At 46.6% G+C, this 25,914-nt stretch overlaps 1 protein-coding gene across 1 annotated transcript; it reads right to left on the bottom strand.

Moving 5' to 3' along the window:
* LOC142481024 (insulin-like growth factor 1 receptor) lies at positions 1–25,856 on the bottom strand (the record flags this gene model as incomplete). Its single annotated transcript, XM_075582724.1, has 7 exons — positions 1–640; positions 7,755–7,993; positions 8,740–8,866; positions 9,710–9,924; positions 15,859–16,003; positions 20,458–20,597; positions 25,547–25,856. Coding segments are annotated over 7 exons (1,214 nt in total), but the record flags the coding sequence as incomplete, so codon positions are not given.
* Positions 25,857–25,914: the final 58 nt, after the last annotated feature.

Here is a 25,914-nt window from a genome sequence, read left to right on the forward strand (position 1 = left end):
TAAAACCAACGTATTTTTATTGCTGGATATAAAACTGTAAAATACATAACGGGATTCAGCAAAGTGCAGGCGGAGGGACGCACATTGTGGCGTAAGAGGAGCGCTAGAACAGGAGGTCGTTCTCTGCCGCCCGAGGGTGGGAGGCTAACGGAAATGTGAGGAAGTACATCTGCACGGAGTGGTGCATCCATGGAACAGCCTCCCAGCAGAGGAGGTCGCACTAATACAGGGGATGCAGACCTGCTTTGGATAGACATAAGGCTCAATACAGAAGTAATGCCAAAGGATCTTATCCGCCGCAAAGTTTAGTCTTTTTTTTGGGTGTATATTTAGCCTTTTGCAATGCGTACATTTAGCCTTTTGCAATGCGTATATTTAGCCTTTTGCAATGCGTATATTTAGCCTTTTGCAATGCGTTGCCGGTGCCGCAGGTAGTGATTAAACATCCTTGTTTGGCAGCCTAGAGCTTGTAGGTGCCCTGACCCAAAGCGATCTCCGAAACCCTGGCGGATGTGGAGTGTTGATCTTGCCTGCACCGGTTTGCTGGTTCCAGTCCAGAACTCGGTAAACGATGCTCGGCCTGCGCGTGTGTGCGTTTCCGATCACTTTCTGGCGCTCCGCACCAGCTTATTACGTGCTTCTAAAATAAAAAATAAAAAGTCATCAACACAAACTTGCCAGTGTGATCATTTACATGTGCGCTTCTAAAATACAAGCCCCTTATCAATCTATTTGTTATTAATAATAATTACACATTTACATCCCCCCAGCCCTTCTCGTTTCTCTGCCGACGCATCCCCCCCAGTCAGATGTCTCACCCAAACAAAATTTGTTTTCCTCTGATTCCGCTGGGTAGAGGTTTCCCCCCCCACTTTGGCAGGTAATTAAGGACACTCCCTTCTGCCTTCTCTGCTGCCACCCAAACCCTCACAGACAGACAGCATAACCTCTCTTTGCTCCTCACTTGCACGCTGCAATCCTGTGTAGGGTGGCAGCTCCAACTTTTAAATATTAACACACCCCAGCAGTAATCTTTGGATATAATTGCTATAGTCATTCCGCCCCCTCCCACACACACACGGTAGGCAAACAAACATGACCATGTATGGGTTTTGCTACTACGTTGTTGTTGAAGGAACACTAAGGTGTGTTTGCTCTCCTACCAGTTCCTACACCATGGAATCACTTAATGGGGCTTTTGTTGATTTTGGGAGGAGGGGCGCGCCATCCTCCACTTAACCCCTGCTCTGCCAGAGGGACCCCATAAGCAATGGTTTTTTTCTGCGCGATGCGTTTGTTGTACGCTCTGGTTGAGAAGAACCCTACAATGTCGTTATTTAAGCCGGGCGCAGGAGGGAAGGGCAGTGGGTGGCCAAGTCCAGTCCTCAAATGCCACCAACAGGTCGGGTTTTAAGGATATCCCTGCTTCAGAACTGGTGGCTCAATCAGTGGCTCAGTCGGACTCATTGAGCCACTGATATCCTGAAAGCCTGACCTGTTGGTAGCTATTGAGGACTGGCGTCGGCCACCTCTGGTGCAGGTCCGTGAAATGCAGCACGTACCCCCTTTAAATATTTGCGACGATGCCACTTCACGGCGTGCAAAACCCCAGAAAGTCTCCGTTCTAACGCTCCGACCGTATGGAGGACAGTAAGCGCCGCGGTGGACGCGGCGTCTGAAAATAGCCGCTGACCCGCGGTCTCCGAGCTCCCTCGGATATCCCAGCCCTGTCACATTTTTATTTTTGTCGAGAGGGTTTTCAACTGCTCCACGGGGGGCCTCTCTGGGGGCTGAAAACAGCACACGCGTGTTCCGTGCGTTCTCTCTGCTTCTCCACATATGATGAACCAGACTTTATTTTGGCGGCTGCAGAATGTTTTTGCAGAAACTGACCTCGCGAGCAGACACTGGCTACATGTAACAGCCCCCGCGGGCATTATTAGCTGCTTTTATTTATTTACCAGCTTTTCTTGCTTTCTTTTTTTTATCCGTGTCTCTGTCATGCCTTGTTGCTCTATTGCAGTCTTTGACGGAGCCACTGATTAAGCCATCCATCCGGCCAGCCTGACCTGGTGGCGGCCCTTTGGGACTGGAGTTGCCCCAATCCTGGTCTGTAAGTGTTTGGAGACTAAGGGCCTCATGCAGAGAGCAGCGCTAGAAATAATTGGAGAGTTTTAGAAAAAGTAGCTTTAATGGAGAGTTTTATTCTCCATATGCAGAAATGGGCGAAATCCGCTATTTTTAGCATTACTGCATGTGGAGAATTGTAAATGAGGAGATGCGCGCTGCTGAAAAGGGGGAAAAAAAATCGCGCATTTTTTTTTTCCTATAGCCGGCGAGCTCCTGTTTCTTGCCAACTTTAGTTGGCGCAGCAAATAGTAGAATTTCTCTCCATTTTAATGGCGAGAACAGCCACTAGATGGCGATCGCGCCTTTCTGCATACGGCGGTTTAAAAGACTGCAGAAATATAGGGTCTCGCCAACCGCGCGGCGCGTTTTTCAAACATAATGTTTTTTTGCGCTTTTCTCTCTTTTCCCCTCATTCGCGCCAGTTCTTTACTTTTTGAAGAAATATTTAGCTGCAAACTGGCGAAACACAGCTTCTCGCTGCTCTCTGCATGAGGCCCTAAATTCCGATCCAAGAATATAGTTTGGGTGCATTCGGCTGGGGGGGGAGGGAGGGTTCACTACACAGGCGCAGACTTCAGGATTGAGCCGTGCGTTTTATCTGGACTTCGAATGTGCGTTCGTTCCCATCCAAGTGCCCAGACTGACCAGTGAAGGCCGCAGTGACATTTAAAGAACCAGATCAAAGGCTCAATCCATCCCCAAAAAAACATGCACAACACAAACACCCAGCACCCTGCTCTGCTTACTCTTTCTGCTGTAGAAATAATTTTATGTGCATTTAACAATAATTAACAAAAATACATTCGGAAAGCACAATGTGCAACGGATATGTCCAATTAATGCAAGCCGTGTTCAACCTGGGTGATGGTTCTGAGTGTTACTATTTTTTTTTTATGTGCAAACCTAAACTTTCCCTTACCGTTTGAAATTCAAAAAGGATCTGTTTTTAAAGATATTCTCCCGTCTGCTGTTGCCTTTTCTTTTTTATACCAATAGCCAGTGGTTGACAAATCACCCAAAAATCTACTCGCCAAACCAAAAAATCTACTCGCCACCTAGTCCCGCTCCCAATCCCGCCCTGCTTGGTGTCGGCCATGAGGAGGTCGCCACAGGGTCAAATCCAGTCGCCACGGGCCTGTATTTTAAGAGATTTGTCAAGCACTGCCAATAGCGCACACCGTTTAAAAACGGAATCTAAAGAGTGTTTTAAAAAATATATATTGTATTCTTTATGAATCGGGTACAGCCGGGCTCATCGGTGCCAGGCCTCAAACCTCCCCAACGGGTCAGGTTTTCAGGATATCCCTGCTTCAGTACAAGTGGCTCAGTTCAAGACTGAGCCTCTGATTTAGTAATCTATGTTGAAGCAAGGATATCCTGGAAACCTGTCCTGTTGGGGGGTCTTGAGGACAGGAGTTGAGAACCCCCAGGGTAAAGCATCACTAATTTTATTTAGTAAGAATTTGGTCACTGAGCCGAAACATATACACAATTTAGAATACAGGCAAACGGTGTTTCCCCCCTTTTCCCATAATATATAACACCATTCTTGTTTTCGCGTTTGTTTTACTACGTTTGTGTTAATACGGTTTGAGATTTCGGTTGTCGTTTATGAAACGCTATAGTTATGCAACCTTTCTGCGTTTCCGCGTTAACTGCCATCTATGTCCCCTCGCCCCCCCCCCCCCCCCACCCCCTGGTTTTATAAATATATGAGCTACAATTCTTATTGTAAATGAAGTTTGTGCCGACGGGGTTTGGTGTCCAGCAAATAGCCACCTGTGATAAGTATCCGCCTCCTACGTTGGCAAACACAAAACCTTACCTCATATTTACTAGAAATAAATTACAATTAAAAAAAATAAATTGAGAGCAAAATCTGCTGTAAAAATGATTGCACAAAGTTTAGTGAATTCCACTGAGAAGATCCCAGCAAAGTCTCCAGCAATTTCGTGGAGTTTTAGCTACTGCAGACTGCACCTTTTTTTTACATAAACCCTAATGGGTTTTCCATGGGTGAAACAAAGTAAGAAGAGGAAGAGACTTGTGAAACTCACTCGGTTGATAATCTAGTTTTATGTGTGACACAATGAGATAAAGTGACCTGCCTAACATCAGAGAGATTGACTAATGGCTCTTAAATCACTTCAAAGGGTACGTTTTTACAGACATTGTTGCACTGGACAATCGGTTCTAGCAGACAATGTCCTGATTACCCATACACATTTTGCTGAATCATGTCTTGCCTGGGTTCAGATTATGCCGGAGAAAGTTGGGTTACAAAAACAGTCATTGGAACCAGTTGCATCTTTACCTTTTAATTAAAGCTAACATTTCCAGTTTGTGTTGTATTATTACTGGAAAGAAAAAAAAAGATTTTGCAGATCTTCGAACATTACAAAGGACCATAATTGATAGAGGATGAACAAATATATTAATGCTATTTCTTCCATAAAAACAATATTTTGCATATTAAAAAGAAAGAAGGCAGCTAACAAGGTGTTAGGAATAGCCAGTGGTTGACAAATCACCAAAAAATCTACTCGCCACACAAAAAAATCTACTCGCCACCTAGTACCAAACGTGTGCTGCTTGGGCCAATATTTACTCGCCCGGGGGTTAAATCCACTCGCCCGGGGCGAGCAAATGTATAGGTTTGTCGAACACTGGGAATAGCTACAGAAGCTAAGCACGTTGCCTGCCTGATTTCTACTCAAAAAATACATTTTAAAAAGCTTTTGGGAACTATTGCACTTTTATAAAGAAAAGTAAAGAGAGCCCTGGACTTGTAAGGGAGGGACGGCATGATTTAAGGCTGAGGGTCCCCTACCCTTCAGGTGCTGTGCAAGCCAGGGGGAGGGGTTAAGGAAGGGGTACTTAAGGCAAGTGGGGGGGGGAGGGGGGGCGGAGAGATCTTAGCTTCCTCTTTCTTTTAGGATCTGCTGGAGCGAAGTCCCACCCACCCTGTTCGGGATTTTTGCTTTGTTTTGTCGCAGCTTGGGGGGGGGGGTGTTGGCGGGAGTAATGTTACTCTGGGAGGGGGGACTCAGACCTCGGAAGTATTTAAATTGGGGAAGGCGGTACCATTCCAGGCTGCAGCGGGCGGGATGGTGGTGACCTTCCAGGTGGAATTGGTGGATGGCGGTACCATTGCAGACTAGGTTCGGTTGGGGTGGGGGTGACCTTCCGATGGGGGCTCGGTGCATTCAGAATGAGGTACTGAATGGCTAGATGAGCTCGAGCTGAGGGTACCCATCAAGCTCTGGTAGATGTGAGCGGAGCCATTTGGCTGGGTCACTATTTGGGGATCAATATGGAATATTTATCTGTTATAAATAAAACTGTCGCCGTTAATTTCTCCCAGGAAGTTGTATGGTGTGTTTTTTGGGTATGGGAGAGGGGTCCGGCGTGGGGTAAGTCAACAGAATTTAAAAACAAATTGGAAATAAAAGTTGTACAAGAGAGCGGAGAAAAGCGTGGACGCCGTGTGAGGACCTCCTATTTTCCGGGGTTCGTCACGTTATCTGTCTGTCATCCTGTGGAGCTGTTGCACTTGTTTCTTCCTCTTCCTTGTTTTGTAAACACCGTCTTGCGGTCTACAAAACGTTTAAGACGCTTGTAAAGCTCCACCTTTCGTTGCTCCACCACCAATCCTTCTAGCAATCTCTTCGTAAGTGTAACCAAAATAACGTCTTAATAGTCACCGCTCCAGAACCTGCCCACTGGAGCCCAATCTTTTCTCGTAACAGGAGCCATTTGCAATTACCTAATACACTAGCATAAAACCGTTATCCAAATAAAAAATGAAATATTGAGAAATAATAATAAAATTCACAACAAAGTCGAGTACTGCACTGTATCCTACTCAAAGGGGCCATAAGATGTTGAATTGTAGAGTTTCTGTCATGTCCATCTGCCATGCTATTGGCTAGATCAACATTTCTGATTGGTCAGAATTTAGATTCTGTAAATCCTTTCCATAAATTGCATAAAAGGTGACAGGGTGTGCTCATTTGCATGTTATTTCCCAGAATCCCTGGCTGCAGTGGAAGCAGTGTATGCGAAGAGATAATATGGAAAGGCAGGGTTGTGAGAATTTGCTCACAAGTGGTAATTTATTTGTTAGAAATTGCATAGAACGATCTTTGTTTTACTCAACGTATCTCCTCACATTTCCAAAAATATTGGCTAGATTAGAAAAACGATTCATCATTAGAATCGGTATAAAATTCCCTTTCAAGTGATGTATAATTAAAATGATTTTAAAATGACGTGAAATGACCAGCATAAAATGTGGGAAAAGGATATTTTTCTTGAAGTTTCCACATTTTCGGCCACTACTGTGTGTGTGTGTGTGTGTGTGTGTGTATATATATGTGTGTGTGTGTATATATATATATATACAGTGGTTGACAAATCACCAAAAAATCTACTCGCCACACAAAAAAATCTACTCGCCACCTAGTACCAAACGTGTGCTGCTTGGGCCAATATTTACTCGCCCAGGGGTTAAATCCACTCGCCCGGGGCGAGCAAATGTATAGGTTTGTCGAACACTGTATAAATATATATATATATATATATATATATATATATATATGTATGTGTGTGTGTATATATATATATATATATATATATATATATATATATATATATATATATATATATATATATGCAGCACTACCACCGCACATGGGCCGCGTGGACCACTCCCCACCCAAATGCGCACCCCACCCAAATGCGCACCCACAACACAAACATCCCGGGCAAGGCTCTCAGCTAGTATATATATATATATATATATATATATATATATATATATATATATATATATATATATATATATATATAGTTATACGTTACCGTTCCAAGGATTGGTAAACAAGAGACAGCACTCAATGTTGAAAATCAAAGTGTATTAGTGAAAGCAAAAATACATCCAGAAACCCAACGTTTCGGTCCTACAGAATGGGACCTTCCTCAGGGGGATACAAAGAATTTTGTATTCCCCTGAGGAAGGTCCCATTCTGTAGGACCGAAACGTTGGGTTTCTGGATGTATTTTTGCTTTCACTAATACACTTTGATTTTCAACATTGAGTGCTGTCTCTTGTTTACCAATCCTTGGAACGGTAACGTATAACTACATTCTCTATATGGGACGTGCACCTGTGGCTTACCAGCACCTATTGGAGTGCCAACTGCCTTATCTGACTATATATATATATATATATATATATATATATATATACACATATATATATATGACTATATACACACACACAAGCGCGTGCGCACACACAAAATTAAACAACATTCCTTTGTCTAGTAAAAATACCCATTCAATCATGCAGGTCTCACTATTACATATTATCTATTATCTAGAACGGTCCATGAGATGTCTTTAAATACAATGTATAACCTCGTTGCATTTAATGTTACCATGTATTTGTTACCATAACTCTGTGCCCAGGACATACATCCTGGTGAAACATGTTATAATGAAACTATGTATTCTATGTAGCTCCTTCAGGAGTGCTCCAGATTAAATATAAAAGCAAAATAAGAGGGAAAAGCTCCTGAAAGTGAGTCAGTTACAATGGCGCGCCTCAGCGTGGCCGTTACCTGCCGCGTTGGTGCGGATGTACACGATTTTGCTCTTGGCGCCGTGTATGTGGTGGCTCTCCATCATGGTCAGGGTGATGGCTTTAACGTAGATGGCGTACTGAGTCCAGGGCTTCAGTCCCTGCAGGAGTATGCCCGGGTTCTTGTCCTTGTTGGGCGGGAGGTCCACATCCGCCATGTTCCAGCTGTTGGAGCCGCAGGCGTCCTGGCCGTCGTACTCCGTCACGTTGCGGAAGGGACTGGCGTGGGAAGGGAACACATACGGACAGATGATGATACAGCTGGATACAGTATCAAGTTAAAGGGGAGCACACTGCAACATGGGTTGCTGCACTCAGGGTAGGGACCTCTTTATTAGTACAGTTATCGAGGGGTTTCAGTATAAACTGCAATAACAATTATTTCCTTTCGTTTTTCTTCGTTGTTCTACGCCGCTTCCATTTTACTTGGCTATTATGAAACCTACACGGGAACTGTACACATTGCTATTACCTGGTGATATAATATATTATCAGCCTGCATCTCTGCAGCTGGGCCGGTGCAGCCATGAAAATGCGCAGGACTTTGTATAGCGTGGCGGTACTTGGGCGTCGCGTTTGTACACGATAATAGTGACAACAGGGAAATGAAAATGCAGTGGGGGGAGGGGGGGAGGGAGAGGTGAAAATCTAAAAAGATATATTAATTAAAGTATATATAAAACAATTCCCCTGGGCAATGAAGGGGTTAAGTAAACTTCAGGTGATTTCTTCTAGAACAGGGGGCGGCCAACTCCGGTCCTTAAGGGCCACCGTGGCCAGGTTTTTGGGATACCCCTGCTTCAGCACAGGTGGCTCAGTCAATGACTGCACCATGGGTATCCTTAAAACCCGACCTGTTTGTGGCTCTTGAGGACTGGAATTGTCCGCCCCTGTTCCAGAGGAGACCTGGTGGCGCCTATCCTCCGTGAAATGACGCCACGACACGATGGGTGGCGGGGACTCACGCTTCTTTGTAGAAGACGGTGAAGCTGATGAGGTCTCTGTAATCTGGGGGTTGGTAACGTTCCCACGTCAGCTTGATCCGGTTCTTCATCGTGGTGTTCGAGATGAAGTTCAGGATGTGGCTTTCACCTACGGCAGAGACACTTGTTAGGAAGGTCATTCATTTCCACAAAACTTTCCTTTGTAGGAGGGGGGGGGGTGGGGGTATGGTTACTTAACTTTAAGGCTCTACCCCTCTTAGCTTTCAACCGTGCAATCACCTATACTTTTCCATTTAAAAAAAAAAATCATTTTTTTTTTTTTTAAAGGCCCGAAGCCTGCACTAGAGTATTCTCACATGGCAACCTTTGCTGCTTATTCTCCCTCTCTCCTCCCCTGCTGCTGCTGTCGCACACAGCTGTTTCCCATACAGACTTCAGAGACGCTCACGTCTTATCCCAAGCTTCCTATGATTAAACGCCCTGAAGTTTAGCGATGGCCAAAGTCTGGAGGGAATGAGCTTAAGCACTAAAGTGAATTCAAACTTGCAGCTCTTTTCTTAGGATAAAAGTACAGTTTGAAAATCAGTGAGCAGAGGGGAGGGGGGGGGGAGGAAACCCAAGGGCTGAAAACAGACACCTTATTGTACAGTATAGTGAGAGAAAAAAAAGCCTAATAATAAAAAAGAAAAAAAATGTAATAAATGTGATGGGGGAGAACACCTTTAATCTCTTGCTACAATGTTACACAGAGCGGTCTTTGTTAGATCTCTCACTTGCTGCCTCTCCTGGTGCTGACCAACCTTCAAACAACCTAATCAATACACCTCCCCGACGGCAGGCGCACATACTCGCCCTCTTTGCCCTGCCTTGCGATCCCGTAACCGTTTAATTTATCCCTGGTGTCCGTCTGCAAGTCTCGCACGTAGATTGCAAGCTCTTGGTGTCAGTGATCCCCCCCTGGCACCGGCTCGGTGCGGAGAACGTTACTCACAGGAGGCTTGGTCCCCGTTGTTCCGTGGGTTGATGTCCACCTCGCTCTGCCGCCCCTTGGTACCCGTCACTTCCTCCATCTGGTAAATCTCGGAGGCGCAGAGCTTGGAGTTGAACGCAAAGTACATTTTGCCTTCCTTGATGGTCAGGTTGTGGCGGTTCCAGTCCCAGAGTTGCTGGAGGTTGTTGTTATCGAAGACATAAAAGGAGTAATTCCTGCCAACGGAAAAAAACAAAAGAATTGCTCAAATAGCTCATACTATCAGCTGGGGACATACCTGTCCCTGCACAAGCTTATGGCACTCATGGGGTCATAGACACTAAGGGGCCTATGCAGAGAGCAGCGCTAGAATAAATTGGAGCGTTTAAGAAAAAGTAGCTTTAATGGAGAGTTTTTTTCTCCATTCGCAGAAAGGGCATAAAACTGCATTTAGAATCCTGTCTGCATATGGAGAGTTTCAACCAGCGATATGTGCGCTGGTGAAACATGTTTTAAAAAAAGCGCGTTTTTTTTTCTCCTTCTCCCTCTGGCCGCCGAGCTCCAGCTTCCAGCCAACTTTTTTTGGCGGAGGTAAATTGAGAATTTCTCTCCATGTTATTGGCGCGATCAGCCACTAGATGGCGATTGCACCAACAGGGGAGATTTAGGTTCTCGCCGGTAGCTCAACGAGTTTCACAAAAAAAAAAAAAAAATGGCGCTTTTTTTAAAACTCGCCAGTACCTGCCGTTCTACAGGCATTTCTCTCCAAAAAATGCCGCTATTCACCTTACCGCTGCTCTCTGCATGAGGCCCTTAATGCATTAAGCACAGGGGTGTCAAACTCAGTCCTCAAGAGCCACCAACAGGCAAGGTTTTGTGGATATCCCTGCTTCAGCACAGGTATATATATATATATATATATATATATATATATATATATATAATATATATATACACGTGACAATCATATAAATAACAAATAATACAAATAGAAGATCATGGGAATAAGTGCTTCAGAAATAAAAAATTACCATTTACTGCACCGACACACTTTATTCGAGCTCCTATCCCACGTATGTACCTGGCAGATACCTGGAATGCGCCGCTCCTCACCTCTGATCAAGCCCCGTTGCGTTTGCCTTCCCAGCTGGGTTCATGCCTGGCTGACGGGCGGCTGATCTGTTAAATGATACTGATTCAGGATTTAATAGGCTGCAATGCTTCGCGTGTCTACCAGTGTCTACCAGATGGCATAAATTCATGAATTGTAATGCAGTATATATATATATACTGTGCAGTATTGCAGCCAGCGGGAATAAAATGCTTCAATCCCTGCCTTGAAAATACCTCAATGCACTCGGGCAGAAAACAGTCACAAACCTCAATACACCCGGGTATACCCGAATTCGTGGGACTAGCCGAGCTCGAATAAAGTGTGTCGCCAGTGTAGGAAGAGGAGTCCCTGCTCCGAAGAGCTTACAATCTAATTGGTAGGTAGGGAGAACGTACAGAGACAGTAGGAGGGAGTTCTGGTAAGCGCGTCTGCAGGGGGCCAAGCTTTATGTATCACTAGCTGAGAGCCCAGGCGTTGCCCGGGATGTTTGTGGTGTGGGTGTGGCATTTGGGTGGGGAGTGGTCCACGCGGCCCATGTGCGGTGGTAGTGCAGCTGTGGCTGTACTGATGGTGATTGTATCGGTGTGCTGATTTAGGAGGGTTTGGTGCTGATGTGGGGGTGCGGATGTGGGTGTGCCGATGGGGGAGGTGCGAAGGTGCCAATGTGTGGGTGCTGATGGTGTTGATGGGGGCTGGGAATGGTGGGGAGCCGAGAATGCCAGTGTGCTGGGGGGGGGGGGGGCATTGGATACCGGTGTGCTGATGTGGTGAAAATGGTATTAGGAGTTTAAAAAAACATTTTTTTGAGGGGGGGGGGGAGGCGGATGCAGATGCCCCATCTTTTCCCCCACGGTATTTCAATTAAGTGCCGGGGGATCACGTGAGGCCTCTGCATTGTCTCCTACCTTCAAATGACGCCGCGGGGTCATGTGATGCGTCGCCATGGCAACGCGCGTAAAATGACGTCGCGGGTCATTTGACGCCGGATTTTAGGTAAGGAAGGGGGGGGGGAGGTGGCGGAGAACACAATGTTTGCGCGTCCCTGATCTAATACTACAGAACTGATTTAATTAATTAAAAAAAAAAAAAAAAACATAGGACTTTTCATGTTTTTACGCTCTAAGGAAGTGCAGAGGCAAATTCCCCATAACAGTACAGCTATTTTTTTAATTTTTTTAAATAACTCTGCAATGCATAATAGCTCTTTGCAATTAATTTTTTATTTCTCCGTTTTTTGGGGAGGGGGTGTTTCCTTGAAGCAGCAGATAGTAGTAAACAAGCTGCGTTTGTGCTTTTTGGGAGTGTGGAGGCGTTTCAGCTGATGCACAGAGCGGAATGTCAGGAATCCCTGATACATTCTGGAGAGAAGCCTGAGAAAGTAAAATGGGGAAGGTTGCCAGGAATTCATCATGTTGGAAACTTTATCCAGACAGGTCAGATAAACCAACCAAGGCAGCGGCTTTCCCAGGACCTCGGAGAACCTGCTCCCCCATCACAGGTGCCCCGGTTCCCCGATCCAGAGCTTCCTGGGAGAGAACAGGTTGCTTGTGTGTGTGTGTCGGAGTGAAATGATAAAGCAGGAGGGTAATGGAAAGTGTCCAAACAGCGGCATTCCAGGGCGAGCGAAGCAGAGCCTCACGTTATCCTGAGGGGAGGAGTTATAGGGAGCGGTGAGGGGAGGAGTTATAGGGAGCGGTGAGGGGAGGAGTTATAGGGAGCGGGTACAAGAGCAGTTAGGGGAGGAGTTATAGGGAGCGGTGATGGGAGGAGTTATAGGGAGCGGGTACAAGAGCAGTTAGGGGAGGAGTTATAGGGAGTGGGTACAAGAGCAGTTAGGGGAGGAGTTATAGGGAGCGGTGAGGGGAGGAGTTATAGGGAGCGGTGAGGGGAGGAGTTATAGGGAGCGGGTACAAGAGCAGTTAGGCGAGGAGTTATAGGGAGCGGTGAGGGGAGGAGTTATAGGGAGCGGGTACAAGAGCAGTTAGGGGAGGAGTTATAGGGAGCGGTGAGGGGAGGAGTTATAGGGAGCGGGTACAAGAGCAGTTAGGGGAGGAGTTATAGGGAGCGGGTACAAGAGCAGTTAGGGGAGGAGTTATAGGGAGCGGGTACAAGAGCAGTTAGGGGAGGAGTTATAGGGAGCGGTGAGGGGAGGAGTTATAGGGAGCGGGTACAAGAGCAGTTAGGGGAGGAGTTATAGGGAGCGGGTACAAGAGCAGTTAGGGGAGGAGTTATAGGGAGCGGGTACAAGAGCAGTTAGGGGAGGAGTTATAGGGAGCGGGTACAAGAGCAGTTAGGGGAGGTGTTATAGGGAGCGGTGAGGGGAGGAGTTATAGGGAGCGGTGAGGGGAGGAGTTATAGGGAGCGGGTACAAGAGCAGTTAGGGGAGGAGTTATAGGGAGCGGTGATGGGAGGAGTTATAGGGAGCGGGTACAAGAGCAGTTAGGGGAGGAGTTATAGGGAGTGGGTACAAGAGCAGTTAGGGGAGGAGTTATAGGGAGCGGTGAGGGGAGGAGTTATAGGGAGCGGTGAGGGGAGGAGTTATAGGGAGCGGGTACAAGAGCAGTTAGGCGAGGAGTTATAGGGAGCGGTGAGGGGAGGAGTTATAGGGAGCGGGTACAAGAGCAGTTAGGGGAGGAGTTATAGGGAGCGGTGAGGGGAGGAGTTATAGGGAGCGGGTACAAGAGCAGTTAGGGGAGGAGTTATAGGGAGCGGGTACAAGAGCAGTTAGGGGAGGAGTTATAGGGAGCGGGTACAAGAGCAGTTAGGGGAGGAGTTATAGGGAGCGGGTACAAGAGCAGTTAGGGGAGGAGTTATAGGGAGCGGTGAGGGGAGGAGTTATAGGGAGCGGGTACAAGAGCAGTTAGGGGAGGAGTTATAGGGAGCGGGTACAAGAGCAGTTAGGGGAGGAGTTATAGGGAGCGGGTACAAGAGCAGTTAGGGGAGGAGTTATAGGGAGCGGGTACAAGAGCAGTTAGGGGAGGTGTTATAGGGAGCGGTGAGGGGAGGAGTTATAGGGAGCGGTGAGGGGAGGAGTTATAGGGAGCGGGTACAAGAGCAGTTAGGGGAGGAGTTATAGGGAGCGGGTACAAGAACAGTTAGGGGAGGTGTTATAGGGAGCGGTGAGGGGAGGTGTTATAGGGAGCGGTGAGGGGAGGAGTTATAGGGAGCAGTGAGGGGAGGAGTTATAGGGAATGGTGAGGGGAGGAGTTATAGGGAATGGTGAGGGGAGGAGTTATAGGGAGCGGTGAGGGGTGGAGTTATAGGGAATGGTGAGGGGAGGAGTTATAGGGAATGGTGAGGAGAGCAGTTATATGGAGCAGTGAGGGGAGGAGTTATAGGGAGCGGTGAGAGGAGGAGTTATAGGGAATGGTGAGGGGAGGAGTTATAGGGAGTGGTGAGGGGAGGAGTTATAGGGAGTGGTGAGGGGTGGAGTTATAGGGAGCGGTGAGGGGAGGAGTTATAGGGAATGGTGAGGGGAGGAGTTATAGGGAGTGGTGAGGGGAGGAGTTATAGGGAGTGGTGAGGGGTGGAGTTATAGGGAGCGGTGAGAGGAGGAGTTATAGGGAATGGTGAGGGGAGGAGTTATAGGGAGCGGTGAGGGGAGGAGTTATAGGGAGCGGTGAGAGGAGGAGTTATAGGGAACGGTGAGGGGAGGAGTTATAGGGAGTGGTGAGGGGAGGAGTTATAGGGAACGGTGAGGGGAGGAGTTATAGGGAGTGGTGAGGGGAGGAGTTATAGGGAGTGGTGAGGGGAGGAGATATAGGGAGCGGTGAGAGGAGGAGTTATAGGGAACGGTGAGGGGAGGAGTTATAGGGAGCGGTGAGGGGAGGAGTTATAGGGAGCGGTGAGGGGAGGAGTTATAGGGAACGGTGAGGGGAGGAGTTATAGGGAGCGGTGAGGGGAGGAGTTATAGGGAGTGGTGAGGGGAGGAGTTATAGGGAATGGTGAGGGGAGGAGATATAGGGAGCGGTGAGGGGAGGAGTTATAGGGAGCGGTGAGGGGAGGAGTTATAGGGAACGGTGAGGGGAGGAGTTATAGGGAGCGGTGAGGGGAGGAGTTATAGGGAGTGGTGAGGGGAGAAGTTATAGGGAATGGTGAGGGGAGGAGATATAGGGAGCGGTGAGGGGAGGAGTTATAGGGAACGGTGAGGGGAGGAGTTATAGGGAGCGGTGAGGGGAGGAGTTATAGGGAGCGGTGAGGGGAGGAGTTATAGGGAACGGTGAGGGGAGGAGTTATAGGGAGCGGTGAGGGGAGGAGTTATAGGGAACACTGAGGGGAGGAGTTATAGGGAGCGGTGAGGGGAGGAGTTATAGGGAACGGTGAGGGGAGGAGTTATAGGGAGCGGTGAGGGGAGGAGTTATAGGGAATGGTGAGGGGAGGAGTTATAGGGAATGGTGAGGGGAGGAGTTATAGGGAGCGGTGAGGGGTGGAGTTATAGGGAATGGTGAGGGGAGGAGTTATAGGGAGCGGTGAGGGGAGGAGTTATAGGGAGCGGTGAGGGGAGGAGTTATAGGGAATGGTGAGGGGAGGAGTTATAGGGAATGGTGAGGGGAGGAGTTATAGGGAATGGTGAGGGGAGGAGTTATAGGGAATGGTGAGGAGAGGAGTTATAGGGAGCAGTGAGGGGAGGAGTTATAGGGAGCGGTGAGGGGAGGAGATATAGGGAACACTGAGGGGAGGAGTTATAGGGAGCAGTGAGGGGAGGAGTTATAGGGAGCGGTGAGGGGAGGAGTTATAGGGAGCGGTGAAGGGAGGAGTTATAGGGAGCGGTGAGGGGAGGAGTTATAGGGAGCGGTGAAGGGAGGAGTTATAGGGAGCAGTGAGGGGAGGAGTTATAGGGAATGGTGAGGGGAGGAGTTATAGGGAGCGGTGAAGGGAGGAGTTATAGGGAGCAGTGAGGGGAGGCGTTATAGGGGAGGAGTTGTAGGGAGCAGTTAGGGGGATGAGTGATAGGGAGCAGTTATAGGATCCGTTAGGGGGTCCTTTTTAACACCCTTTTGATGTCAGTGGGGTCTCAAACCCATTCTTTCGTTGCCCTGAGAGCTGTGGTACTCACCCTTCCAGCTGATCCTCTCCCAGAATGTAGCGCAGGCTTTTCAGGAAGGACAGAGAGACCAGCGCGTGGGATTGATGGATCTTCACGTACCCGGTCACCGTCTCTATCAGTCCCATGAAGTTCTCCAGCTCCGAGGCAATGTTTTCTACATAACACAAGGCGCGGCCAGGTTAAAAGGAGGGGGTAAAGTACTGGGAACGTTACGGTTACACAGATAACGGACTCCATGCTGTGAGGCCACTTCCCTTTGCTGGAGAAGATCTGATCATGTATTTGAATGAAAGTGAACTTTTCACAGGAAAACAGCTAATCTGCATATTGAAGCGCGGTCGCGGAAGCAGAGAGTAGATTTAGGGGGACGGCCCTATAAAGAGGCAATCCAAGCCGTTTTTTCTTCATTTATTTTTAATACAGGGTTGAAGCGGGTGGTCTCCGGAGGCGAGCCCCAGTCACTTCAGCTCCAGGGACCCCCTGCTTCCGGAGGTACTTACCACTCAAGGGATCACATATAGGGCGGAGCTTCAAAGCTCCCGGGCCCAGCGGGCCAATAGGAAACCATGATGTCATCCGCTGCAGCTTCCTATTGGCCCATGTGACCAGGGGCTTTAAACCTCAGAAAACGGCAGACACACCGGGGCCACCTTCGGAGATCGGTATCTCCGGAAGCAGGCGGTTCCCAGAGCTGAAATTAATGGGGTTCAGCTCCTGACACCGTCTGCCTTAAACCCGTATAAAAAAAAAACAAAACTAAAAACGGCTTGTATTTCCTCTAACTTCACTTACTTAAAATTCTCAATGTCTATCCACGTTTCCTTGGTGCTTACCCTAAATGTTTTTGAATTCCGATACTACTTTCACACCAATACTTGTAGAAAGTTCTATATAACCCACTCCCCTTTTAAAGCTGCAGTTCAGGCAATATCCTGCATGTGTGTTTTTTAATAAATCAGTTCTGTAGTAAGAAAAAATACTTTTAGCATTTTCTGTTTTAAAAACAACAACAACTTTGAAAGACCAATTTTCTTGTATTCTATTTTACAAGCATGCTTGTTCCTATAGCGACGATTTACATTCCCCATATTTAAAGATGTCGCCAAACTTTGCCGATCAATAGACGGAGAACGAATTGACCGGCAGCTATGCAGTTCTTTAGGTAATTAGAGATTGCCCACATGAAACTATTGAAGTGTAAAAAAAAAATTAAAAAAAAAAAAAAAAGACTGAACTGCAGCTTTAATAAACAAGGAATCTCATATTTGCAGTGTACCCCATTCTGGCCTAAACTGAGCCACAAACCAGCTTCAAAACAAGAAGAAAAAAAAACACGCACTTGTTATGTTATTTGTTTTCACCTACAGACGGAGCACTTCGTTTTACCCCTCCATAAATTGGGAGTGTCGGAATTAGCAGCTGGTCAGGTGCTCGGGAATAATATTTCCACAAACGCCTCTCGCAGTTTTTTGAGAGATGAGTAGAAAAAAAAGTTGAGTTTGCAACAAAAAAACCACAAATGATTTTATTCGGTGCATAGTGTCCGGCCGCGGGAAGTTTGGGGCGAAGCTGGTTGAAACCTGGCATAGTACAGGGGAAGCATGTTCTTGTGCCATTTCACAAAATGTGTCCTACTGGCAATTGTTTATTTAGCACAGCGACCAAAAGCTCCAATTAACACAAGCCTGAATATTGCCATGTGTGGAAGGTTAGGCCAGCCCATCACTGTAGCTGAATGACTCTGCAGACATACGGTACGTATACTTTTTGTACGTTTATATACGCATCATGACCTTTTGTTTACTGTCGCGCTATATACATAGACATAGACATAGACATACATATATATACACAGACGAGCCGACATCTATCAGCAGAATTTGCAACTTGATGTAAAACCCCTCACTGCCAGAAGAGGTTTCCAGCACATTAAAGAGAAAGGCTTTTGTTCAACCTCTCCAAAAACAGGCATCTCCTCCGCGCTGGGGTTTTATTGGGGCACCGGTTTTGTTTCTTGAATTGGAGTATCCGGCTGACATGCAGTAAAATTAATGTGCTGATTCATTCCGCTCCAGCCCTGCATCAGGAAAGTGACAGGTACAGCGTGGAAAGAGATACTGCTAAGCTCTCATTCATAACTTCTGCATGAAACTGCCGGCGTTTCCAAGAATACTCGGCACCGATGCCAGTAACAGGTCCCGAGCTTTCAGCAGGCTCTCTCCTGGCAACGCTCACGCCAACAGTCCTGCGCCACATGAGTTTATCAAGCTTCCGCCGTGGTCACGTGGCTGACAAACTTAATCTGTAGCCTTGTCCCAGGCTCAACACTCAACCTGCCCTATCTGAATACCCTTCACCCCACTGGAGGGGTAACTACCGCAATGCGCATCAAGTCAAACAACGCAGGGTGCGGAATCCCAGCTGAGCGGTAACAGGTTAAATGAGACGCCTTTATGTAATATCCCATAAGAACAAAACATCGGGCGCTGGTGCTCAGTGTTACCACATCTGTTTGCCTGGAACTGGTTGCGGTTGGACATACCGGTAAGATATATATGATTATTTTTTGTGTATATTACTCCCGCTGTGAACACACTGTGCTGTGCATAGGCATTTTAAGAGTCCCTGCCCTGCAGAACTTACAATCTATGTAATGTATGTTGCTTTGCAATGCGCTGCTGCTTTCCTTTAGCAGACAAAGGGTTAAGGAGTGGCTCAGTGACTAAAGACACAGACTCTGATAAGAATGACACTGAGTGTGAAGCAGGGGAGTCTGGGAATTCCCGGTGTCGGCTCCTTGTGACCTTGGGCAAATCACTTTATCTCCCTGTGACTCAGGCACCAAAACCATAGAGTGTAAGCTCTGCGGGGCAGGGACTGTGTGTGTAACATTCCTATGTGCTGCGCACCGCGTGCTATACTGTAAGTGTGACGCGCCGTGTCCCATTTGGGGAAAGGCGCTATATGAAATAAAGTTATTATTATTATTACGTTCTTCCCCTGACTTGGGAAGATTTCAAATAAAATCGCCCGACTGATTTATATTGAGCTGAGCCCTGAGAAAGCAGAAGATATTCTCCACGTAAGTCTGGGAAGAACTCTATCCAAATGGTGAAGCATGCCGAGATTATCTCGCTGAAATAGAGCTGGCTCGGATGCGCACGGGAGCAGATGGGCCGCGGACAGCAGCAGGACAGGGTCCAAAGTCATTGCTGGACACTGGCTATTTCCGCAGGTGTGAGATCTTTCTGCTTTGTGAGTCTCTGTGCTGCGGCCAGCACATACAATCTGCCACCTGGGAGAGCGCCCCCTAACCTCCCGTGCACCGAGGTGCGAAATCTGGGTGCTTCTCCCCCCTCTGCTCATTGCGGGGCCAGGGCGAGCTAATGGACACTGTCCCCATGTAGCTGACGGATCTCAGGGGCAGAAGTCGGGGATGGGGCCAGGCGTGTGTGGGGAAACGAGAAAGCACTTTTTCAGAACCGAAAGAGTAGCAAATGCATGCAGCAGCCTCCCAGCATTGAAGCAAATCCAGTCCAAGGATTAACATGCAGATACATGGGAAGCCTTCTTGGCATAGGAACTACTAAATAAAAGGTCAAGTCTGCCATTTTGTAGGAAGTTGGGGAACTGGCCGCACAACAGCAGGAGGGGGCAACCTCCAGGCCACAAGGGCCACCGACAGGGTATCCCTGCTTCAGCGCAGGTGGCTCAATCAGTGATTGATTGATTGAGCCACCTACGCTGAAGAAGGGATATCCTTAAAACCGGACCTGTTGGTGGCCCTTGAGGACTGGAGTTTGCCGCCCCTGGGCTACAGAATGTGAGCAAAGCTGCCTCTGCCTTAGAGAAGTGTGCTGTGTTTGTGTGCTCACATTTCTTTATACCTGTGGCTCTTTTGTCAGAGACTGTAAGCTCTTGAGCCCGGGGACTTTATTACCTGCGCTGCCATTCCCTGGCAATGTAAGTAGTGTGCATGTTTATGCTATAAGCATTGTGCTGATTATTGGGGGGCCACAGAAAATAACACAAGCTCAGAGTGAGAGAATTCTAGAACGAGAGGTCACGCTCTCACACTGGAGGGCGGCAGCTTCAGGGGAAATGCTTCTGCATTGAAAGAGTGGTGGATACATGGAACAGCCACCCGACAGAGGTAATTAAAGGTTAATGCAGCACGGTCATTAAAAAACATTCGGGGTAGACACAAGGCTATCCTACCTATGTGGCAAAGGTCATTGCTCCTGCTGGAATGCTATGGGCCAGCTTGATGGCGGTGTGACTGCGTCTGGCGCTGCGCTGTTCCCCGGCCAAACTTCTCTAATCACAGTTTAATATTGGGGTGGTTAAATCAACCGACCAACATTTAAACTGTGGCTACCGGGGCGGGGGGAGAGCTCGGGAGGCCCTGCAAGTGCCAGCATCTCCTCCTGCTGCCATGTGCGTAATCACCGCCACTGAACCCTTTGGAGAGCCTGTTATCACTGGGAGCGCAGCCCAGGATTATGCCGGAGGTTTAACAGGTAGGCAGCCTGGGAAGGCCCCCTGGTTTTCTGCCACCATATTGTTTGCCCAAGCCCCGCCCCTTCCCCCAGAATCCCGCATACTTACGGCCCTTGCGGATGTTAAGCAGCAGGTTTCCCTTCAGCACGGTGCATCCCTCCAGCATCTGGGCCGAGGTGACAGAGTCGATGGTCTTCTCCCCATTGCAGATTTTGGGGCAGAGACCCTCGCAGGGGCTGCAGGACATGCTGGGGGGCAAGAGAGAAGCGTAGGGCACTGAGAACACTAGGACTGAAATCCCTCTCCCCCACTTCAGGAGCACGGCAAGAATGGCCCTCAGCAAGCAGGACACAGCACGCGGCGCCCGTACGGAGCCCGCACAACACTTAGACTGTAAGCTCTTTGGGCAAGCAACGCTTTCCTTATTACTGATCTCTTTGTATAGTGTGTGTATACAAATGTGTGTGTTATAGAGATAAACCCAAAACGCTATATTATTGTATAAATAGAAATATCACGCCCCTACATACATTTTTATTTATAAAAATTAAATTATAAAGATGGATTGTGTGCGTATATGTGTGTGTGCGTATGTGTGTGTATATATATACATATATATATATATATATACATATGTGTTTGTGTATATACACACGTGTGTGTGTGTATTTGTGTGTGTATATGTGTGTATGTGTATATATACACGTGTGTGTGTGTGTGTATATGTATATGTGTATATGTGTGTGTGTGTGTGTTTGTATGTGTGTGTGCGTATGTGTGTGTGTATATATACATATATATATATATATATATGTGTGTGTATATATACATATATATATATATATGTTTGTGTATATATACACGTGTGTATGTGTATATGTGTGTATGTATATATGTGTGTATGTATATATGTGTGTATGTATATATGTGTGTATGTATGTATTAATGTATGTATGCATGTATAGATATATATATATATATATATATAAATAATTTTCCTGTCTTCCGTGACTTCTCTCGGGCACCTGTAAATCGATTCCACGCTTAGTTTTTTTAACTCTCGTTTGAAGAGCAGAGAGGAGCTTCCCCGCCTTGGCAGCGACAGTTTCCAAATAACACAAGTGTGATATGGCACACGTCTGGCAGCCACATGAGAATGTTACAGGACCACGTGTGCCGCGCCTGATCTCCGCTGCAGATGGGAACTGCGCGAGACCGATATTCCCGGGCCCAGTATCGCGCCTCCTCCACTTTCTCTACCCGAGCTGATAAGACACAGCGTGTCCTTTCTATGCCAGCCGGCCCTGCACAGACTTCCCATGCTATATATCTCTGTGTGATATTACCTTACTTCCCATCGTGAAGCGCAGCCAGCCCTTCCATCGTCAACCCCAATCACAAACATTGCTACTGTAACAATCACAAACATTGCTACTGTAACAATCACAAACATTGCTACTGTAACAATCACAAACATTGCTACTGTAACAATCACAAACATTGCTACTGTAACAATCACAAACATTGCTACTGTAACAATCACAAGCATTGCTACTGTAACCATCACAAACATTGCTACTGTAACCATCACAAACATTGCTACTGTAACCATCACAAACATTGCTACTGTAACATCACAAACATTGCTACTGTAACCATCACAAACATTGCTACTGTAACAATCACAAACATTGCTACTGTAACAATCACAAACATTGCTACTGTAACAATCACAAACATTGCTACTGTAACAATCACAAACATTGCTACTGTGACAATCACAAACATTGCTACTGTGACAATCACAAACATTGCTACTGTAACCATCAAAATAAACATGGAACTCCATTTAAAAAGGCAATCTAATGGGGGATTGTTACATTTTATTTTAACATGGCATGGAAGCGGGGGGTCTCCGGAACTGAACCCCATCAATTTCCGTACACGGGTCCCCCTGCTTCCCGAGATACATACCGCCGTAGGGGGTGCCAGCAGCCGCTCGGCAAGTAAGGAATCACGTAATAGCCACTATTCAAAGCCCCCGCGCCCTGCGGGCCAATAGGAGGCCGTGATGTCATCCAGTGCAGCTTCCTATTGGTCCATGTGACGCGGGAGCTTGAAAAATCGGAGATACCGGCACCCTCTTCGGAGGCGAGTATCCCTGGAAGCAGGGGGACCCCGGAGAAGAGGTGAATGGGGTTCCGCTCCGGAGACCCCCTGCTTCTATTCTGTGTAAAATATAATAATAATCGGCCGCTGGATTGCTCCGTTAATTGCAGATGAAGTCTCAGGATTCCTCCATTTATACCAGTGTTTTTCAACCTGTCCTCTATTGTATGTATTGTATGTCTTTATTTATGTAGCGCCAAAAATGTACTCGGCGCTTCACAAAGAATACAGTACAGGGAATTAAAATACATTAAGCGCAGCAAAATCAGACAATAGGAAGGGAAATACCTGCCCCGGAGAGCTTACAATCTAAGAGGTTTGATGGGAGACTTACAGACAGCAGGGGAGGGAATAAGTGCTGTAGATGGGTGTGCTTGGCCACAATGGGTGGTAGGAGTGACTGAGTGTGGGACAGTAACCGTGAGTGCAGGCTGTTGGGATGCTTAACTTGTGGGGTGAGTTTTAAGGTTAGTCAGTATTAAATCAGAAGGTTAACACCATTTACAGGGGAAGAGGTGGCAGGGAGGCGTGGGTGAGATCAGGTGTGTATGTCTGGCTTCAGGCTTAGGGGAGATCCCCAGCAGCAGGAAGGCGTAGATAGAGGGTGTGAATAGAGGATTTGTGTGGGGTTTTTTATTGAGGGGTAAAGAAGTTGTTGGGAGAGAGGTGTATGAATAATGGTGCAGTGGGGAAGTTGTAGCGAACAGAAACGCTCACAAAGGAGTGAGGAAACAGTAAACAGGCAAAGCAATAAGGAGGGCATAGTGAGATGCAGGAGGAGAGGGCATAGTGAGATGCAGGAGGAGAGGGCATAGTGAGATGCAGGAGGAGAGGGCATAGTGAGATGCAGGAGGAGAGGGCATAGTGAGATGCAGGAGGAGAGGGCATAGTGAGATGCAGGAGGAGAGGGCATAGTGAGATGCAGGAGGAGAGGGCATGGTGAGATGCAGGAGGAGAGGGCATGGTGAGATGCAAGAGGAGAGGGCATAGTGAGATGCAGGAGGAGAGGGCATAGTGAGATGGAGGAGGAGAGGGCATAGTGAGATGCAGGAGGAGAGGGCATAGTGAGATGCAGGAGGAGAGGGCATAGTGAGATGCAGGAGGAGAGGGCATGGTGAGATGCAAGAGGAGAGGGCATAGTGAGATGCAAGAGGAGAGGGCATGGTGATATGCAGGAGGAGAGGGCATAGTGAGATGCAGGAGGAGAGGGCATAGTGAGATGCAGGAGGAGAGGGCATGGTGAGATGCAGGAGGAGAGGGCATGGTGAGATGCAGGAGGAGAGGGCATGGTGAGATGCAGGAAGAGAGACGTCCCAGGTATTGGAGGATAGGAAGAGTCCTGTAGGAAATATTACAGTGGGAGATTACTGTGGGGGGAGGGGGGTTTAAAATAAAATTAGCTAATAGAAATGTTGCTCTTTAAGAAGAATTGTTTTACATTTCGACATTAGTTTTTAATGTAATAATTATAACAAAGTTATCAGATGTGGACGTTACCTGTTATCATGTTATACATTATATTTGAATAGAATAATAAACCCAAACACCGCAATAATATTTTCACGTGCGCAGGATAATCAATTAAATGGTTCGTCAAGTCTGAAGAAATGGAAGTTAGTTTATGGAGTGGAGGAGATTACAAAATTAACACGTTATGTAAACATGGGGAGGATGTTGATCCAGGGAGTAATCTGATTGCCATTGCTGGAGTCAGGAAGGAATTTATTTTTCTCCTAATGAGATATCATTGAGACATTGAATAATGTGACACTGGGGTTTTTTGTTTGCCTTCCTCTGGATCAATATACTGTAAGTACGGATATAGGATAAAGTATCTGTCGTCTAAATATAGCATAGGTTGAACTTGATGGACGTATGTTTTTTTTCAACCTCATCTACAATGTAACTATGCAACTATGTAACTATGCAACTCATTTCTATGTAACTGTGTAACTATGTAACTACGCAACTCATTTCTATGTAACTGTGTAACTATGCAACTCATTTCTATGTAACTGTGTAACTATGCAACTCATTTCTATGTAACTGTGTAACTATGCAACTCATTTCTATGTAACTGTGCAACTATGTAACTATGCAACTCATTTCTATGTAACTGTGTAACTATGCAACTCATTTCTATGTAACTGTAACTATGCAACTCATTTCTATGTAACTGTGTAACTATGCAACTCATTTCTATGTAACTGTGTAACTATGCAACTCATTTCTATGTAACTGTGCAACTATGTAACTATGCAACTCATTTCTATGTAACTGTGTAACTATGCAACTCATTTCTATGTAACTGTAACTATGCAACTCATTTCTATGTAACTGTGTAACTATGCAACTCATTTCTATGTAACTGTGTAACTATGTAACTATGCAACTCATTTCTATGTAACTGTGTAACTATGCAACTCATTTCTATGTAACTGTGTAACAAAGTAACTATGCAACTCATTTCTATGTAATTGTGTAACTATGCAACTCATTTCTATGTAACTATGCAACTCATTTCTATGTAATTGTGTAACTATGCAACTCATTTCTATGTAACTGTGTAACTATGCAACTCATTTCTATGTAACTGTGTAACTATGTAACTATGCAACTCATTTCTATGTAACTGTGTAACTATGCAACTCATTTCTATGTAACTGTGTAACTATGTAACTATGCAACTCATTTCTATGTAACTGTGTAACTATGCAACTCATTTCTATGTAATTGTGTAACTATGCAACTCATTTCTATGTAACTGTGTAACTATGCAACTCATTTCTATGTAACTGTGTAACTATGTAACTATGCAACTCATTTCTATGTAACTGTGTAACTATGTAACTATGCAACTCATTTCTATGTAACTGTGTAATTATGCAACTCATTTCTATGTAACTGAGTAACAATGTAACTATGCAACTCATTTCTATGTAACTATGTAACTATGCAACTCATTTCTATGCAACTGTAACAGAGACAAAATCAAGGATATCAATAATAGAATAACTTTATGGATTACCTCTCGCTGCCGTTGAGCATGTACCCAGACGGGCATTCTTCAACGCACTCCCCATTGTGGATGATGAATTTAGTGTAGCCGCTGATCTCCGAGAGAACGGTTGAGCAGAAGTCCCGGGTGACGCAGCGCCAGCCCTTGAACCTGTACGTGTTGGGAGGGCAGTTCTGCACGCAGCGGTCCTCGTAGTAGTAATGGTGGCAGGCCACGCAGGCGGTATCGTTGTCGGGAGCGGTGCAGCTGCCCAGGCACTCAGAGTGGCAGCACTCGTTGCGATCCGTGCAGGCTTGCTTCCTGCAGACGCTGGGGCACACTGCGGGCAGAAAAATCAACACAAATCAGCGTTATTAAACCCCGCTGCGTCCAAACTC

Source organism: Ascaphus truei, unplaced genomic scaffold (genome assembly GCF_040206685.1).
Source record: "Ascaphus truei isolate aAscTru1 unplaced genomic scaffold, aAscTru1.hap1 HAP1_SCAFFOLD_2420, whole genome shotgun sequence".
Classification (NCBI taxonomy): domain Eukaryota; kingdom Metazoa; phylum Chordata; class Amphibia; order Anura; family Ascaphidae; genus Ascaphus; species Ascaphus truei.